Source organism: Eucalyptus grandis, chromosome 7, assembly GCF_016545825.1.
Source record: "Eucalyptus grandis isolate ANBG69807.140 chromosome 7, ASM1654582v1, whole genome shotgun sequence".
Classification (NCBI taxonomy): domain Eukaryota; kingdom Viridiplantae; phylum Streptophyta; class Magnoliopsida; order Myrtales; family Myrtaceae; genus Eucalyptus; species Eucalyptus grandis.
The window spans coordinates 30,033,317-30,052,550 of NC_052618.1; the positions used below are offsets into that span (position 1 = coordinate 30,033,317).

The 19,234-nt window shown below is 36.7% G+C and overlaps 1 protein-coding gene and 1 long non-coding RNA gene across 25 annotated transcripts in view; one reads left to right on the forward strand and one right to left on the reverse strand.

The window, feature by feature from the left end:
- The window catches only part of LOC104429707 (disease resistance protein RUN1-like), a 55,107-nt gene extending 38,735 nt beyond the window's left edge, over window positions 1-16,372 (forward strand). The window contains exons 1-14 of one of the 24 annotated variants that reach the window (XM_039317255.1): window positions 263-535; window positions 626-689; window positions 800-942; window positions 2,043-2,170; window positions 4,970-5,538; window positions 6,008-11,587; window positions 11,680-11,803; window positions 12,857-13,007; window positions 13,116-13,178; window positions 13,676-14,500; window positions 14,712-15,112; window positions 15,217-15,278; window positions 15,361-15,467; window positions 15,770-16,372. In XM_039317255.1, coding sequence (XP_039173189.1) covers window positions 4,976-5,538; window positions 6,008-6,734 — 1,290 coding nt within the window. In that variant the 5' untranslated portion in view covers window positions 263-535; window positions 626-689; window positions 800-942; window positions 2,043-2,170; window positions 4,970-4,975 and the 3' untranslated portion in view covers window positions 6,735-11,587; window positions 11,680-11,803; window positions 12,857-13,007; ... (4 more) ...; window positions 15,361-15,467; window positions 15,770-16,372. Of the gene's footprint in view, window positions 1-262; window positions 536-625; window positions 943-2,042; window positions 2,171-4,969; window positions 5,539-6,007; window positions 11,588-11,665; window positions 11,804-12,002; window positions 12,052-12,856; window positions 13,008-13,115; window positions 13,179-13,675; window positions 14,501-14,711; window positions 15,113-15,216; window positions 15,283-15,360; window positions 15,468-15,769 lie in introns of those variants that run through there. The other 23 variants (XM_039317251.1, XM_039317254.1, XM_039317262.1 and 20 more) reach the window with 23 other exon arrangements.
- A 1,460-nt stretch (window positions 16,373-17,832) lies between these two features.
- Window positions 17,833-19,212, reverse strand: LOC104429230. The gene is made up of 2 exons (XR_005553134.1): window positions 18,643-19,212; window positions 17,833-18,560 (listed from the first exon to the last, which is right to left on the reverse strand). It is a non-coding gene; the product is annotated as an uncharacterized LOC104429230 (long non-coding RNA).
- Between the last annotated feature and the right edge of the window lie 22 nt (window positions 19,213-19,234).

Genomic DNA, 19,234 nt, shown 5'->3' on the forward strand with positions numbered 1-19,234 from the left:
TTATTTAATTTTCAACTTATTAATAATTTTTCAATATAGTCTATTTGAATAATTTTGATTGAAAATTATTGATTTGAATAATGAGCGTCTTATATGGTATGGCTAGTGATAACTGGCAGCCTGATCAGCGAGCCCCTCGCCCTTCGCCTGCCAATCAGCAGCTATTTGATTCTCCGTTGTTCCACGGTGGGCCACCGACACTCTTTTGCAATTTAGCCAACTTTGGCTTGGGCGTCCAAGACACGTGCCTCCACCTAACCATGGCACGTGACCATCTTCCATCAGAGAGAGTCAACACGGAACCGCGTTGTCCGACCCCCAGTATAAGTTCTCTCTACTTCCAGGTCTGAAGCACATCGAAGCCTCTACGACCAGAGCGAGAGCTTCGGCTTGAATCGGCGGAGGAAGCAGCGATCTTCTTTCTCGCGAATCCACCGAGCAGTACACCCGAGGCCGTCGCGAAGAGCACCTGCAGTCGCTCCTTCCGAACCACCGGCTTCAAAGGACTGGTTTTTCGGCGGGCACCAATCGGCAGGTAAAATCAACTCGAATAGTGTCGAGTTTCGAACTTTTTAGTGTTCCGCTTGCTATAATTTCTGATAATGGACTCCGCTGAGGTGATTAGGGTTCTTGGATTTGGGGGTCTTCGGCGGAACACGAGGGTCGTTTCTGGATTTTATCGAGAGATAGTAAGTTCCCCGTCTGTAGTTGGTGATTTCGTAGCCACTACTCGTCCTTTCTCGCGACGTTCTGACCTGAGATGATCTGCAAATTTACCTCCGTGTCTTTCCAAACCAAGCCGGTCTAGGTCGAGGCGTGAAGGTGATCCTCGGGATTGCGCGGCCTTTCTGGACTCGGACCCAACTCGATCTGCTTCAAGGCGACTTCTTCTCAAACACTGAAACCCGTCACAGCTATTTCATCTCTGAATCGCTCCTGGAGGTAAGCACAACCTTCATTCTCTGGTCTATTCCAATTGATAGCACAAAGAATAAAATACATGTGATTATTTATTACTCATCCCATAACTTCTAACATCCTTTTAAGGCATACAGAATAATACATGTGAAATTCCCTCGATTTTTGTAAAATCATCATCACATATATATTGCTAATTTTTGTTACTTTTCAATCTTCTCATTTAAACTAATCGGTTGAATCTGGTGGAATCACATGCTGGCCCTTATCCCGGTATTGTTTTCAAAACATCAAGGTTGACTGAACTCCCTCGGGACAAAGGGCCCGCTCCATGAAAATTATGAAAATACCCTTCTAGACCTGATTTTGGGTCCATTGGCCCTATACGTACCCCAATTGTCCAAAATTACTTAAAGCTTGAAACATCCAAAATACTCAGTTTTTGTAGAAATAATTCTCTTTTTTCTCTTGAAAACAGTTAAATATAGATCGTGCTGGTCTATTCTCTTCAATAATTGCACAAAACCTTTCAAAGCCTATGGATCAAAATTGTCAACAACAAAAATTTATCCGAACAGATCAGATCAACTAGAGAATTTTTGAATGTCCATAAAACCATTTTCCATTATATTGGTAATGATCTTAATTTCTGGAAAATGACAGAATATTCAAATGTTTTTGGAAGTTATGAAAAATACACAATTGTATTTTTTTTTTTTTTTTTTTTTGGTGCTGGTTACAATGGAAAACTTGAAAGTGAGCAAAGCTGCTGGTTTCAATGCACTTACACATATTTAATATGTGGATTATGCAGGTTAAAATAGAGAAACTTGTCATAAAGTGTGGTTTTCATGAGATTTAACTGCTTACAGCAAAGCCGTGATATAGCATAGAAAGTTACTGACCTACGATAGATTTGACAATATAATTTATGCATGTGTAGGGTGGGAGAGAATGTAGCATTTACAGGAGGAAGAATGTCTTTGATAATATCATACTGAAATATTAGCAGGAGCCACATTTATCTGTTTAACAATATGGTTTATAAGTAGATATGAACAGAATTGGTCATTCTGTACTCTGGTCCAAATTGTGCTCTCTCACGTTCGGCCTCTCTCTTGCAGAACAATTCGGAACTATTGTCCTCACTTGCTTTCTTTGATCTTTTCCCTCTTGAAAGTTTTCACCCGGGCTTGTTTAAGGTCTCCTCTCTCCAATCTCGCGCCTCTCTTCGCATCTCAGCTCGCGGGAGGTAATTGCTTTTTCATGTCTTATTAGCGTGTCGTTTCTATTGATTCGTCGCTTTGTTATTGGAATAATCGGCTGAACTAAGTGTGTTCTGGGCCCTTTCTATCTATGGGGATGTGGGGTGGTTGCTAAATAGCAGAGGAGGGTCTTTTATTCTCTCTTTGGAGTTGTTGTTACCTGTTGACGGGGTATGTCCCCAGCTCAAATTTGACTTCGATGGAAAAAAGAAAGCCTTTGTTTTCGACTATAGACGTGGCTAATCCTAAGAATGTCTGATTGTTAGTTGCATCGTAATTCAGTATTGATATTTTGTTGAACTAGAACGAGTAGGTCTGCAAGCACGCTAGACTCTGTTGCGCGCAAAATTGCCACATTTCGCTTGAACCCATGGGCCATTTCTTTTGTTATGCATTGTGAGGTTTTTCTGTGTTTGAAGGTCCTAGATCAATTTATAGAAAAATAAATCAGAAAAATAGAAGGAGGCTGGTTCTTGGGTCAACTAGTTTGGTTCTCGGTTACAAAAACAGAGAACTGATTATTACGGAATAAGTTCCTGATTCTTAGTTTAGAACCTACTCATCCTGAAACCAATCATCCTAAGAGTAAGTCTTCTCTTAAGGAGAATTTGGTCGACAATTTTACCTCCCTATAGAACATTCCAAATGAGTGATATTCTGTTTTCCTCGAATTGTTGGACTATTAATTGTAGAAAGTATATTCCCTTGCAATAGTAGGGAAGAAAACCTAGTTGATCTTTTAACAGACACGAAAACAATCAAATAAATTGAGCCATACATGCAAATTAGGAGATTCACCTAGCTTTATATCACTCATTTCTTACACCTCTTTTTGTTACAAACAATTAATTTGTTCTTCAAAATGTGATTAATCAATTTAACCTGACTTATCACAAATTTTGGCCGATGATCCTATTCTATTTCCATTTAATTGGATAAAAAAAATCTTTGCGGTGATATTCTCAAGGTGGGCCCTCCAACAAAAATGGGGACAAGCACTTAACGCCATTGTTGCAAACCTTGGTCGTCTCTGGTTTTCCTCAGCAGCTTCCTTTTACTTTCTTCTGTTCTTCTCCTTCTTCCATTGAATCAGTACCTAGTTTCTAATCGTTCAGACTAACACAGAGAAAGAAAAGAGTGCATAAAAAGAGGGCACTGAGGTAGCATCTGCTTCTCCGTTTGGTGCCATCTAACAAATTATATCTCTATTTTACAGAAGATATCAATCAACTTTTTAGATTTGAAAATTTGAAATGAAAGGCTTGGTGATAACACACCAATTCAAAATAAATTCATTTTACATGGAATTGTAGCATGTGGTGCTGGCATAGAATAGATGAAAGATAAATAACCATGAGTATTCGTTTATCTCTACCTCACATTTCCAACTTCATTAAGAATGTGACAATTTTAAACAAAATTAAAATATAAAATCACATTCCTAATCACTAGCTCAGTCCTTTCTTGACATCTTTCACACATTTCTAATTCCATTTCAACTCAATTATAATCTTTTAAATGATTTATTAAATTCCTATTTTCAATAACCAAATAAAAAACTGAACTGTGCTTGTATTTTTAATTGAATGCAATATACTTGTATGCGGATTCTAGTACTTTATAGCCCAATTAAAAAATTAACGTCCACGTTACTCATAAGGGATCAAGCCAACAGGTTTGACTTGAATAGGGTGAGGTCAAAAACAAGATAGGTGTGGGCTAAAAGCGGCTGCAACTGCTCCTAGTCAATCAATTACCATTTAATTAAAGATTTCACGTTCATTTTTTCTTGCGTGGTAACATATTCATGTTCGTTCGTAGAGATTAGTTCATCGATCCTTTTATGCAAAAAAAGCATCTTTCATTCCAACTTTCACCCTCAGATTGCCATGCATCTTTCGTTCCCATTTTTACTTTCAATTCATGTTCGTGAAGGTTTCCATGTGTCATGAATCCATAATTTAAAAGCCTTTTGGACATTAACTCTAAATGTCACTGTTTGCATCTAAAAGTAGGCCCAAACACTTCATTCCCTTCTTTTCTATGCTTTTTCCTAAATCATGCTTTATTTTTTTGAATATTTCACGTACTTCTTTTTTCAGTGATTTACTGACTTTTCAAGAGCTGAATGATATGCCAACAAAATAGTAATAAAAAAAAATGACCCGGAAAAGAACTCAAGGACAATGTACAAGTATTTCATATATCATTAATAACTTAATACTAACGCATTATGTTCATTTGGTGTCATTTAACAAATTATAGCTCTATTTTGCAGACAATATATCAATCAATAATTTAAATTTAAAAGTTAGAAGTGAATAGCTCGGTAACATCATATCATAAATTCGTCTTATATAGAATTACTGGAATGTGGGGCGAGCATGAAATAAGTAAGAGAGAAATGACAACAACAATTTGTTAATCTCTACCTCGCATTTCCAACTTCATTAAGAATATGCCAATTTTAAAGAAATTTAAAACATGTAATCATCAAATTTGAACCAAAACATAAAAGAAGCGAAGCAACGGACCTAAAACGAATAGAGAAATAACATTCACACAAAAAGAGAATATATCATATGGGGGGCGGAAGGGGACGAGAGAGAGAACCAAGCCAACAAGCATTTGCAAAAAGCAACTTTCGTTGTTCATCAATCCTTTTAAGCATAAAGAAGAAAGCATATTTCGTAAGCCAAAAAGCATTTGCAAAAGCATCTTTCGTTGTTCATTGATCCTTTTAAGCAGCATAAAAAGCATCTTTTGTTTCAACTTTTCCCTCTCAGATCGCCATGGACAAAGAGCAGAGGAAGAGAAAGAGACCAGAGGAAGAGAGCACTCGGGGAGCGTCCTCTTCTTCATCCATCTCTCCAGAAGCCACAGGTTTACGTAGCGGTCAATACGATGTGTTCTTGAACTTTAGAGGCTCGGATACCCGCAAGACATTCACCGATCACCTCTATCGCAATCTGGTCAAGGCAGGGACTGTACCGTTTTGCGTGTTTAGGGACGAGAACAGCATCCCAATTGGTGAGGAATTTGGTTCAGAGATTCTTGATGCCATCGTACGGTCTAAGATTTCGATCCCCGTCATCTCCGAAAATTATGCTTCGAGCAAATGGTGCCTCCGTGAGCTCGTTCATATCATGGAATGCAAGAAGAGCATGCAACACATAGTGTTGCCTATATTTTACAAAGTTGCCCCATCGGATGTGCGGCGTCTAAAGGGAAATTTTGGAAATGCCTTCCATTTGAGGCGGGAGCGTTATGATGAGAAGGATATCCAGGAATGGCAACAAGCACTTAATGAAGTCAGTTACTTACATGGATGGGAATCTGATAAATTTGAGGACGGGTACTTCACTGATCTTTTCTTGTTTTGATAAGTTTGTTTTCTTCTTCAAGCAAAACCAATGAAATGCAGATCAATTACTATCACTGCAAACTCAGAAAAGATTCCCAAAATGTCCCAATAAACAACCATAAGGCGTCGAGGACAACAAACACCAGTACTCACCAAGATGTCTCTGAAAACTAAACCAACAACAACAAAAACCAAAGCATCCCATAGTGCCCAAGAATTTTACATTTTCCTCCGGTATAGAGCAAAAAACAAGGAAATGACAATACCTCCAGCCAGTAGTATCAATCACTAAACAATAGGTTACAAATGACTCCAATGCTCGGTCTTCCAAAGCTGGATCACCACTAGATAAAATCACCCTCCTATAGCCAACAAGGGTTAGCGCAGTTGATAAGGATCAATTACTTCACATAAACTATGTCTAGGTTCATAATCTCTCATTGTTTTTGTTGTTTGATAGGCATGAAGGAGAACTAATAGAACATGTGGTTGGAACTGTTCTAAGCAAGTTACAAGAAGATTTTCAACTAAATGTGCCTAAGCAACTAGTTGGACTTGATGATTGTCTAAAGAACATTATGAATTGGATAGACAGTCCTTCCTTTAGTGCTCGAATGATTGGAATTTATGGCATGGGTGGGATAGGCAAGACAACTCTTGCCAAGATCATTCACAATCAACTCTCGAACAAATTTGTGCATGTCAGCTTCCTTCCAGATGTTCGAGAATCTACCAAGCGCCACGGTATTACGTATTTACAAAGTCAACTAATATCGGATATACTACAAAGCAAAAATGAAGTGTCTAGAATTGATGATGGAATTAATATAATCAAATCTAGATTCAAAGGAAAAAAGGTTCTCATTCTTTTGGATGATATAGATGACAAGAATCAACTAGATGCATTGGCTGGGGAACGTAATTGGTTTATGGTAGGAAGTTTGATCATTGTTACAACTAGAAATGAAGCTATTCTTGATCAATCTGAATTCGAGGTGGACTACAAGTATGAATTGAATGGATTGGATAAGGTGCATGCTTTGCTTTTATTTAATAGACATGCATTTCCTATGGACCATTCTCCGAAGGACTTTGATGGTATATCTCGTGATATCATATCTACCATGGGTGGGCTTCCCTTGGCACTTAAAGTCGTAGGTTCATACTTGTATAAAAAAAAAGAATAAAGGAGTATGGGAAGATGTGTGGAAGCAATTAAAAAATCAACCACATAGAGATGTCCAAAAAATATTGCAAATAAGTTATGATGCATTAGAAGAAGGACATAAGCAGATTTTTCTCGATATTGTTTGTTTCTTTATTGGCATGACCATGACGATGGCAAAGTTGCACGATTCGCCATGTACATGTGGGAGGGTTGTGGGTTTTATCCAAATCAAGGAATTGAAGAGTTGAAGTTGAGGTGCTTAATTAAAATTGGAGATGATGGTAAATTTATGGTGCATGATCAACTGAGAGATCTTGGAAGGAGCATTTTTTGCCAAGGACAACCGCTTGAGAAATGTAGTGGACCATGGGAAGACAACTATGAGGGAGTCCCAAGAGTAGTAAGATATCGAGAGGTAAACATGGCACTCTTTTTTTTTTTTCTCTCTCCCTCTTATTTAATATATTTAATCCGATCTATTCTAATATTTCATTGAGCATGAAAAGATGCTCTTACTTTCTAGGAAAAAAATCTATTTAAACATCCATTTATGTACATCGTAGATTAATTGTGACACTAAATAAATCATAAGTATCTCAAGAATGAAAAATTTATATCATTGATTCAATTTCATCGATGTAAATTACATATGTAAAAATTTGTTTGGCAATCAATTCAAAATCCTTTAACTACAATTTTAGACTATAAATCTCATTTAGTTAAAGCATGCAATTGTCTTGAAAATATTGATAATCAGAAGGACTATAATTATGAATGAAGACGAAGAATAAACATCATAGATCAAATAAATGAAGATTTCCTGGTTAAGAAAAAATGAGATAGTATAATAACCGATAAATAATTCAAAGCAATAAGATTGGAAATTTTTTCACACTTATCACATATGTTTGCTTTCTAGTACGGCCAAATGTATTGTGGTGCTCTTGTGATTTAGAAATCGGATGTTTGATATATTTTTTTCTGTTTTGATTTTGAAGATACCGGTCCCTCAACTAGTTATTTATATCTATCTCTTTTCATTGTTATCTCCTCTTAATCCCTTAAAAATACATACATGCAAATCTTACCGTTTTTTAGGGTTTTATCCCATTGACCTTGCTTATTTCATGAATTAGGTTAGGTGTATAATAAAGAGTGGATTTCCTTATAACAAACATCTCTATCTGCTATAAGTTGTTTTATATTATTTATATTTTTTGGGCACTGCCTCTTTTGCGCCAGAATTTGCTAGACTAACTTGATTATTTTTAAGATAAAAAAAGAAAACTTGACTAATCGGAGGAAATGTCATGCTTATATATCCATAGCCTTGTATTCATTATATATGTTTTCAGCATGAAGCAAATTTTTTCAACTATGTTTTATCTTTAACTTAAATTGTCAATGTTCATGTCATTTTATTATATATTGTCCATTTGAAAAGCTTTACAGTTTCATGGCTGATCAACGGCAAGGAATTAACCCCAGAATTGACCAAGGAATGTTGGGCAAACAAAGCAGCCTTATATTCTTGATATAATTTCAAATAGTTCATTCCTACGATTTAATATCAGTCTCTTTTGTTGATCCAATAACTTCTTAACATTAGCAAAAAGAGCACACCATTTAGGTGTTTGGAAAAATGAAAAAGAAAAGTCAATTCTGTTTTGAATGGATAAAAATGCTGAAAGATGATAAATAGCGTCGAAAAAAATGAAATTATTGTACAATTCGAGAGATTTTGATTTAACTTTGGAAATTGAAATACTTATGGGACTAATTTCCAATTGACTATTTCAAATATGATTATGTCTATTTTGTTATATCCTATTTCTTTAGTTCATTTTGGTGAAATATATGCGATTTGTGTGGAAACTTTTGATGAAAGTTTGAGGTTTGAAATCCCCTTTCCATACAGTAGATTTTTTTGATGTAATACATAGTATAGATTGATGTACAAGAGAAAATTATTAAAGATAGTATGGGATATGATTACAACAATTTAGCGACTTTTCAGACAAATAGACTTAAGATAATTTATACCCATTGCATTTCACTGGTTAATATTTAAAGCAGATATAACAACAAATGTGTCTAACCATAAAAGTGAATTTCTAACCAATTAAACTTTTGGGGGAAAATATAGGTATTATTATAAAAGTCAAATAAAGCCATAAGGAAATTTCTTTCACCGTCTCGCAACTAATTAAATGATCTGTTTTAGCAGGAAAGTTAAACAGTATGTTTTTTGATTTATAAGATGGAAAAAGAAACGATGCTATTCTTATGGAAACCAACGTATGATGATTAAACAATGTTACCACGGCACTTTTTAGTTAATCGGTTCATTTTCTAGTTATTCTGAAAGCGACTTATTTTTTTCAATCCTGGTCAAAACTACTGACCAATGTCGCCACGTCACTTTTTAAACAAACTTTACCGAAAAAGAAAACGTTTCGATTGTCAAAGAAATGAGTAAACACTCCACGCAAATAGTTAATGACGTTAAAGATATTTAGATATCTTCTAGAGATAAGGATATTTCTTTTAATTTTCTATATCTATTTTGATAATGCATATCATATTTGATTTCTTTTAATTTCCCTCCATGTAAACTTTTCTATATATCTGAATATATTAAAAATTCCCCTTTTTTTTCTCTTCCACATTATTACATTTAACTAATGAAATGAAAATAGGGTGCTTCCTTAGCTACTTACAGGTGGCCCGTCGACACTCTTTAACAAATTCTTTTAAAAATTATAAGTCATTTAAAAATTTACAAGTAAACATTTGTACGTTGTAAACTAGTTTTATGTATTTCTTCTTAAATGAAAGTGAAAATCCATGCGCTACAAAATTTTGAAAAAGAAGAAGAAGCTAGAGATAAAACATTGAGGTGCATTTGCCTTAGTTGTTTTAAAGCAATAATAATTTTTTTCTTTATCTTTGCGTCATTTGTTTAACTTTCAAAAGGTCGTAAAAAAAGAAGAAATAAATGTGAGTTTACATATCCATACATGTACAGGGGAAGGATAAAAAGGTAATCGTGCAAATTCAAGATTTAAAAAAAGCAAAAACTAAAAAGTGAAAAAACTTGCAGAGACGATGCCCCTGGTTCCACGACTTTTTGGGGGCAGCTTGTAGCGGAGATTCCAAGTTTTCTGAAGTGAGATGGCTTGAGTGGGACGTTTGTGGAAACGATGCGTCTCTTTCGACGATCAACTTGCATTTGCCAAAATTATCGGTTCTGAAATTATGGGAGAGTAGTTGGGGAGGAATCACAGAGAATTGGGAAGGATGGAATTCATTCAATGGTAAGATTGGGAAAAGAATACATCCTCTCTGCGATCTTGAGGTTTGTTTTTTGTTTAGCCAATCAACTCCTCATTTGACGGATTATTCTCCTTTTGTATTAGGCGTCAAAGCAGCTTAAAGTTCTCCGCGTTCAAGAATGTTATAGTTTAAGATGTACTCCTGAACTCTTAGCTTTCACGCAATTGAAAATTCTCGATTTGCGCAAGTGTGATGGATTGGAGCGTCTCCACCCTTCTATTGGCGAACTCACAAGCCTCGTTACCTTGGACTTGCATTCCTGTAGTGGTCTCAAGGAGCTACCAGAGGAGGTGGGTGGATTAAAAGATTTAGAAGAACTTCTTTTAGATTTCTCTGGTATTACAACAATTCCTTCATCTATTGGTTCTTTGAGAAAATTGAAGACACTGAGTGCTGCCTTGTGTGAGTCACTGAGAGAAATCCCAAGCTCAATTGGGGATTTACAGAATTTGCAATACCTTAACTTGCATAGTACTGCGATCAAAAAGCTTCCCAGTGCTATTGGAGGGTTGAAAAATCTGCAGTTTCTAAATCTCATCCGATGCATGAGTCTGGAAGGGGCAATTCCAAGTGAAATCGGTGACTTGCCTTCCCTCAAGATTCTCAATATCTCTTGGACACCGATATCTGACCTGCCAGAAAGCGTCCGGAATCTTTCTTCTCTCCAAACCCTTGAGTTAAGGAGCTCAGATCTCCGGTCGTTGCCAGAGCTTCCTTCTTCTCTCCAAACCCTTGACCTAAGGGCTGTATGGAGCTCCGGTCGCTGCCAGAGCTTCCTTTGGGCTTAACATGTCTATCGGTTACTTGTCAGAGTCTTGGACTGCCACAGCTCCTTCGCCTCATCCACCTAGAAAAACTCAATCTTGAGGTATGCCATTTACTTGAAGACATCTGCGAGCTTTCCTCAATAACATCAAAACTCTGTTTTGAGAAGAGGGATAAGCTGACATCACTTTCGCTCAGCGGACGCATGCACTTGGAAGAGCTTTCAATAAAAAATTGCAGTTCCATTGAAAGGTTGGAACTTTCACAATTGATTCATCTGAAACGATTACGCATTGAGCATTGCGATAGCCTAGTTGAAATTGAGGGCCGTGATAATTTGGAGTCCTTGGAGGTCATATTTTTATATGAATGCAAGCATTTGAAGAAATTCAGGGCTTCTGGGTGCGGCAATCTAGTTGAAATTCAAGGTCTTGATGGTGCGAAGTTCTTAGAAGAGTTGGATTTTATAGGATGCAAATCAATGGAGACTTTGCCAGATTTGAGAGGACTTGAGAAGTTACGATATCTAGGACTTTATCACTGCAAGAAACTTACTCAGCTTAAGGGACTTGAAATGTTGAATTTAATTAGTTTGGATATTTCTGGTTGTGACTCATTGGAAGCAATACCGAAATTATCTGGAGTGCACGTCTGTATAAATCATAAAATGGTTTGAGTTCTCTATGGAAATATTATCTTGCAGTGATAATGATGTGAGGAATCTTATACCCATATTACAACAGTGAGACTAGTCATGTTTCTTCAACAGAGGTAAATAAGCAGTGACCAATCATTTTTCCTCTGAGATTCATGACTTGCTTTTCATCATTATCTTCTTTTGACAAGAAGGTTTTCCATGACAGGATTCTGTACTTTCCTAAATTGCTGGTCTTGCACAATTGAAGGAGTGGAGGAGTTGGTCATAGAAGCTCACATGATGGTTCAGCCAAGATCAAAATGTAGACCCAAATGTCAATAGAAGGCATAGTAAGATTCTTCATCCTTGAACAGCCAGCTTGAGCAAATAGAGTAATACTTTTCTCGAAATTCTATTTTTTAAGAATGATTTGCTCCACACTGGATATCTATTTGATTGAATTTGGAAACAATGGATTTGCCTATGTGTAATTGTTGTTGATTACGTTATAGCAATGTTTTTCATTTATCCTTCTAGCAACTTCTGTAGATTGCAAACAAATGGCAGCTTGCGAGGCAAAAATGAAAATATAACAAAGGTAAACAAGAATTACCTAGTGATTTACAATTCCCCTATCGGCAAACTCGGGATTTGAAATTTTCATCTAGAGGCCAATGAACTCATGCTACTCATTATTGTATTATTGTATACTACGCCTGGAATTTCCCCGTGTCCAAAGTTCATATTTTCTTTTCAGAATCCTTGGCCATTTTGAGTTCCTTTAGTTCTTTTGTATGTCAAATTTGACTAATGGCAGGTGTCCTGTTTAGGACAAATGCCTTATGATTTTCTGTGATGAACAAAAACCCTGTCAAGTTTCTCATTGTTGCCTTGATGGCCCTCATTAACCCTCTAAGAAGAACATCACTTCTCAGTATATATAGTGAATTGAGCTAAAATAAAATTCAAGGTTCAAGTGTTTCTGGTTGGTGACAAAAAATGTTAAAAGTAGTTTTGGCTAGTTTGTCATGTATGAATGTTGACCACCTTAACATTACCAGTTGGCAAACTATTGTTTTGAAAGATTATTAAGCAAGGTAAATTGGTGCTGCTTCTATGACAGGTTTGGTTGGTCTACATAATGATCTAGGCTTACTTTAGGACTTCAATTTAATCAACAAGTATCAATGACCTTTTGCATTAAAGGACAATTTTTTGCCTGTCTGTGAAACAAGCTGGGATGAGGAGCTCAAGAATTTGCTAATTAGTTTGTATCCCGTTTGATCCTATTGTTGTCATGGAATTGCTTTATCACATCACTGATTTGGGTGTGGCTAAGTGGGCTGAGGAACTTCAAATTCCATACTTGAGACCGATCAAAATAAAGAAAAGGGATTTTGCAGAGGAAGCATCAGCAACAGCTGAGGACCATCTTGCATGCCAAACTTAAAGACAATTTGGGGCTGGCTGGAGTGTCCCATGGAAGTTTTGATGCTTCTGCATATTCAAATACTTGATCTGATCTCAACATCACATCCCTAAATAATTGTAAATGTATTTTTGTTTTCAATTAAATATGCTTTTTGTACGCTCATTAGGTTCTAGCTCTCCTTTAATCAAATACTAAGCTACTGATTTTTTGTATGTTACCCTGATGCACAGTTGTTCGACACGGTTGCATTCTAATGATATCACTTCGGAATTGATGAGGCCCTGCAAAGGGAGGTATGTACTGCTAGGTCCTCCATTTCTATTAGTTTATTCATGTGATGATATCCTTTGAATGTTGTCATATAGGTTTCTAATTTGATAAGCTCAGTTCTGATGTATGTGGCATTGGATTTGTAAAGTTGAAATTGGCCTCCTCGCAAACTATTCCGCATTGCTGATTTTGCTAATTGGAACTTGCAAAATAACCCAGTAGCAAATGCATCTTTTTGTTCTGTAGTTTAGGCACTTCACCTTTTCAGCATAATTTTTTTAGCTTCAATTCTGTTCCTAAACACAAACAGGGAAAGTATAGCTAAATGTTTACTTCTTTTAAGTCTGTTGGTTTCTTTGTCATCAGCCAGTTAATGAAGTCTCTGTTCATTGTGGTCCAACTCCGATTGGTGTCAATGTTTACACATTTTTACCTTATCCATTATGGGGTAAATTCTGATGCTATGATCTTGGATATCTTTATTCAATTATAATTAGTCGGTGCTATCCTCCTTATGCAGATGAAAGCTGCATTTGATGAAACTCAGAGAAACTCCCCAAACACTGCGGGTTGGAGGTATGGGCAAGAATGAGCTATGTCAGTATGGAAAGGCATTCCAAAGTTATTTGCAATTGGCGTTTATCATTTGCTCCATGTTGTTAATACTCTTCGAAGGATTCTTGATAAAGGTGACCTCTTCCCATGTGGTGTATTAGTCCTTTGCAAGCTTTGAAATCATGCTATTCTTTAACCAAGGCCCCATCACTAATCGCTTGGAGGAAGACCACATGTGCAAGTGGTTCTATATGTGAAGTCAAGCAAAAAATGAGATTTGTTAACAAGAGTACCATTTAGATGTCCACTTCAAGCTACAGTTTTGTGACTGGGAGAGGCTTTTTTCTTGAAAAAGCAAATGCGGTGGAATCAGCAAATAATCTATCAATTGCAGACAAGAGTTTCAAAGAAAAGGTTTCAAGAAGACAGTAGTTTCTCATTTGGAAGAATTTAGAACAAAAATACAGGCGTTCATTAGTGTAAAATGATCTCTCTAGGCTGGTTACGTCGGAAAATTCATATGTAGGCATTTTGCAATCACTTTGGTCTTATTATCTCAAACTTGATCTATTTAAGCATGAATCTAAAAGCAGAAGAGACACAGCCATGTACATTTTCATACCTAAAACAAGTAGAGAGACCAGTTCATTCTTGAAGAGCAGCATTACTTTTCCCCTTCCAGATTCACTCAGGTGGATGCATGGAGCTCGCGCCGCTTGGCAAATTCTCGATCAAGTACTGGGTTCTGGAGTGGAGTATTGAGTTGTTTTATGCAAATTCTCGATCAAAGGTTTGTGCGAGTCTCTAGTGTGGATGGAGTTTATATAGGGTCTTTTTCTTGAATGAGAATTGGTGTATTTTTGGTTGGTGATTAAGAAATGTTAAATAGTTTTGGCTAGTCTATCGTATATGAATGTATGCCTTTCTTAAAATTACCGGTAATCAAAATGTTGTCTTGAAATATTATCAAGCAAGGTAAACTGGTGCTGCTTCTATTACAGGTTTGGTTGGTCTATGTAATGATCAAGGCTTACTTTGGGACTTAAATTCAATCAGCTGTATTGATGACCTTTTGCATAACTGGACAATTTTTTGCCCATCTGTGAAACAAGCTGGGGCGAGGAGCACAAGAATTTGCTGATTAGTTTACATCTCATTTGATCATATTGTTGTCATGGAATTATTTTATCACATGACTGAAATGGGTGTGGCTCACTTAGCTGAGGAACTTCAAATTCCATACCTGAGACCAATTTTGCAGAGAAAGCATTGGCAACAGCTGAGGTGCCAAACTTGAAGAGGCTCGTGGGCCAAGCAGAATGTTCTGAGGAAGTTTTGATGCTTGTGAAGATCCAAAGCACTTGATCTGGTCTCAACAGCATGTACCTGAATGATAGTAAATGTTGTTTTTTAAATTGAATCTGTTGTTTGTATGCTCATTAGGTTCTATCTCTTTGTTAATCAAATGAGTAGCTGGTCATTTTTGTGTATGTTATCCTGATACAGAGTTGTTTGGTGTGGTTGCATTCTAGGGACATCACTCCTGAACTTGATGAGGCTATGCAAAGGTAGGTATGCACTAAGCTCCTCCATTTCTATCAGTTTATCCTTTGAATGTTGTCATATAGGTTTCTGATTTGATAAGCTCAGTTCTCATGTTTGCAATATTGAATTAGTGAAGTTGAAACTGACCTCCTCACAATCTATCCCGAGTTGCTGATTTTGCTGATTGGATATTGCCAATGATCAAGTAACAAGTACATCTTTCTGTTCTGTAGTTTAGGCATTTCACATTTTCAGCATAATTTTATTAACATTAATTTTGTTCCTGAACACAAACGGGGAAAGTGTTGTTGCAAATTGTTTACTTCTTTTAAGCCTATTTTTTTCCGTTTTCATCTGCTAGCTAATCAAGTCTATGTTCACTGTGGTTGAACAACGATTGGTGTAAATGATGTTTTCACATTTGTACCTTATCTTTCATGGGGTAAATTGTGATGCTGCAATCTCGCATTTCTTTATTTATTGATAATGAGTCAGTCCTATGCTCATCGTGTAGATTCAAGCTGCATTTCATGGAACTTGGAGAAAGTCCCCGAAACACCACACGTTGGATATGCGGGCAGGAATGAGCTATGTCATTATGAAAATGTATTCTGAACCTAGTGGCGTTTATCATGTTCTCCGTGTTGTCAATACTCTTCAAAGGATTCTGGATATGAAGCAGCCTCTTCTCATGTGGGTTATTTGTCCTTTGCAAGCACAAATCACTTGCAGGAAGACTGCACGTGCAGGTGGTTTTATTTGTGCAAGTTAAGCATAAAATGAGATTGGTCAAGGAGATTACCAGTTAGATGTCCACTTCAGGCTACAATTTTGCGACTAGAAAAATCGAATGCAATGGAATCAGCAAAAAATCTGTCAATTGCAGCCAAGAGTTTCAGCGAAAAGGTTTACAAGAAGACAGTAGTTTCTCATTTGGTTGAATTTCGAACACACGAGAAAGGTGTTCAGTAGTGTAAAATCATCTCTCTGGTCTGGTGTTACCTCAGAAAATTCATATGTCCGCATTTTGCAATCACTTTTATTGTATAATCTCAAACTTGATTTATTTAAGCATGAATCTAAAAGCTGAAGAGACCCAACCGTATATATTTTCACACCTGAAACCTATTTTTCTCTTGCATTGGCTGCAGTTGAAGACTAATGATAAAACGTGGACAAAATTTTTGGAAGGGTGAAAAGAGCCCTTCCCAAAATTTACTCATTGTCTTTGAACAAAAAACTTCTAAGGGTCATCTAATTGGTTTATAATGAGACGACACTCCACCAAATTGCGGTCACCGTTCACACATTCAAGTTTCAATCGAAGCAATTTCTTGGAGGCCACTCTCAGATATTCCTGTACCCTGTACTAAACTACAGTAGTGGAATTTTAGTAGTTGAAAGCTACTTGCAAGGTATTCATGGTTTGATTTGCTTGTTATCCCCTTGAACTTTGACTCAATTTTTCCAGAGCTCAAGACAAGGCCAAGTAGCTTGTTAAGCCGCATTTGAATCTATAAGTATTAACACATATGTAATGCGGGTCGTGTTGAAATACTTGTTAAAAATCCTTAATATGAAATAATTTAATTTCAGAATATTGGTTGAACATTACACGAGAAAAGTCGCGAGTAAAGTCAATGTATCAGCTCTACACTTTATTTACTTAGCTGCTTAATCAGTGTCTAGGCAATTAATCCAAAGGGCAATAGCTTTGTGTTTGACTACTTATGGAACATCATTCACAGCCCCATCAGCCGAATTGATTTGAAGTTGGAACGCGTAAATAGACCGGATAATTGGATGAACATTCTGAACCGATTGAGCTGATGTGGTTTTGTTCATGGGTTTTCCCCCCTTTTTCTCTTCTACTTTCATTTCATGCTAACAATTTGCTTCGTGCTTGTTTTTGAAAGTTCTTATCACATTTTACATCAATATCCTATGAATAACAGCCATTCAAACAATAACTATGTAAGTTCCCAAAGGACAAGAGAAGGTTTGCTTCGAGCTCTTTGATTTCCTCACATTTGTAACTCCAAACTCGACAAGACAGTACTTGAAATATGAATCCTTGAATCAGAATGGAAGTATAGAAGGCCTTAACACCTGCTAGCTGCATGTTAAAATGTATAGATTTGGTAGTTTGCCATATGATAAAATCATATAATGCAAAGGAATCGAAATAGACAAATTGAGGAATTACAGCGTTAATGAACCCCAAAACAGACTTAAAAGAACATTTGATAAAAAAAAAGAAAAAGTTCTAAACAACGAAATCTACTTTCGTGTAAACGTCAAATCCTACAAATGAAAGCAGTCATCTTATTTTGCAATCAACATCGTGTTGCTGAGAAGAGAAATTAGCAGGTCAGACAATTTTTACTTCGCACGAGAAAGCATGCATGCATGCAGAATCATGTTGCAGATAAATCGGAAGGTAAGGAAATTCGGGGAAAAATAACTTTTGGTAAATATAAATATATGTGAATATCACATACAAGTCGTCTCATTTCCCTATGTTTCAAATGCTGGAGATCGATGAAAGAAACAAGGATTTGAACAAACATTATACTGGAAAGATCGAACATTGTGGCACTCTTCCGAATACTTAATTACCATTAGATACATATTAAGATGATTAGCCAATAAACAAAACAAACCTCTTTGTTTCCTCCCGACCAATTTCATCCTTTTCTCTCTTGATGACAATGAGCATGATATTCTGTAATTTCTACATATTAAAAATCGACGCATAAAGCTCGAGCAATTTGCGCTTCAACCACCGGAACCCTTGTTTGAAAGAAGCCTTGAACTTGCCCTCGACCAAATAAAGCTTGTATCTGGCCACCCTCCTCTTCTCTGCTTCTCTGGGTCTTTTTACCACGTTTATCGACTTCTAAAACGTAAGAAATAGGCAAAGGCCAGAGTCCATTTCGACTTACAACATCAGGTTTGTCTATTCCCATCCCAAAGGCAATGGTAGCACATACAATCTGGACCTCTCCAGTATGCCATTTCTTTTGAACAGTGACAAGCTACTAATCCAGCATGATAGTACACCATTTTTATATGGCGCTTCTCATTCAAGTATTTTGCGACATTAACAAATCCACTCTTCGAAAAGTAATATACTATGCCACAAAAATTAGCAAAACAATTTTTTAGCAGCCCTCCAAGCTGCTTCAGTGGTTCCTAGGTCCTCGTATTTTAGATCTAGTCTGTCAAACCTTAGGTCCCCAAGCTTTGACAGACTAGATCTAATATATCAGAACATGGGGTACCCCAAGAGCTTTTAGGATATCCTGCGATGGATGTATAATTCAGTCAGAATTAACAGATTATTTCAACATAATCAGGAGGTTAATATGTGAGTTTAGTACTCACGAACTGACTGAGTGGCGGTTGCAGTTAAGGCCATCACTGGGACATATAGAAAGTTCTGCTTGAGACATCCCAGTACCCTATAATCTAGATGAAAATCGTGTCCCCCTTGACTAATAATGACAACCACAAAAGTGACAATCAATGAGTTTTACTCGTTAATCAGTCAAATGTACAAGAAAAGCTCAAACCAGCAGCATGTTCCTTTCATGAGATCAACTGGCAGAGCAAATCCAGTTAAGACCTTGTAAGAAACACAATCAATGATCACATGGTTGAACCTTTGCCTTTCTCAAGTTGTTACCATAAAGTATAAGCGTTAATAGAATAAACGGGGACACAAGAACCAGCTTAAGAGTATCATGCCAAACATAGATAGGAGATTGGATCCTTATCCAAGCTTATGCCGATTCCAATTACTCTGGGAAGTAATTTCCACTGGAGCTTATCTAAGTTGTGCGCTCTTTACTCAATATAATGAAAGATGTGCCACTAAGTGTTCCCAAACGATGGAACCTAAATCTTTTCATCGAACAAGGAACACTGCATTCTGTTATATAGAAACTTCATAGGGTTCTGACAACCACGAAAGTGG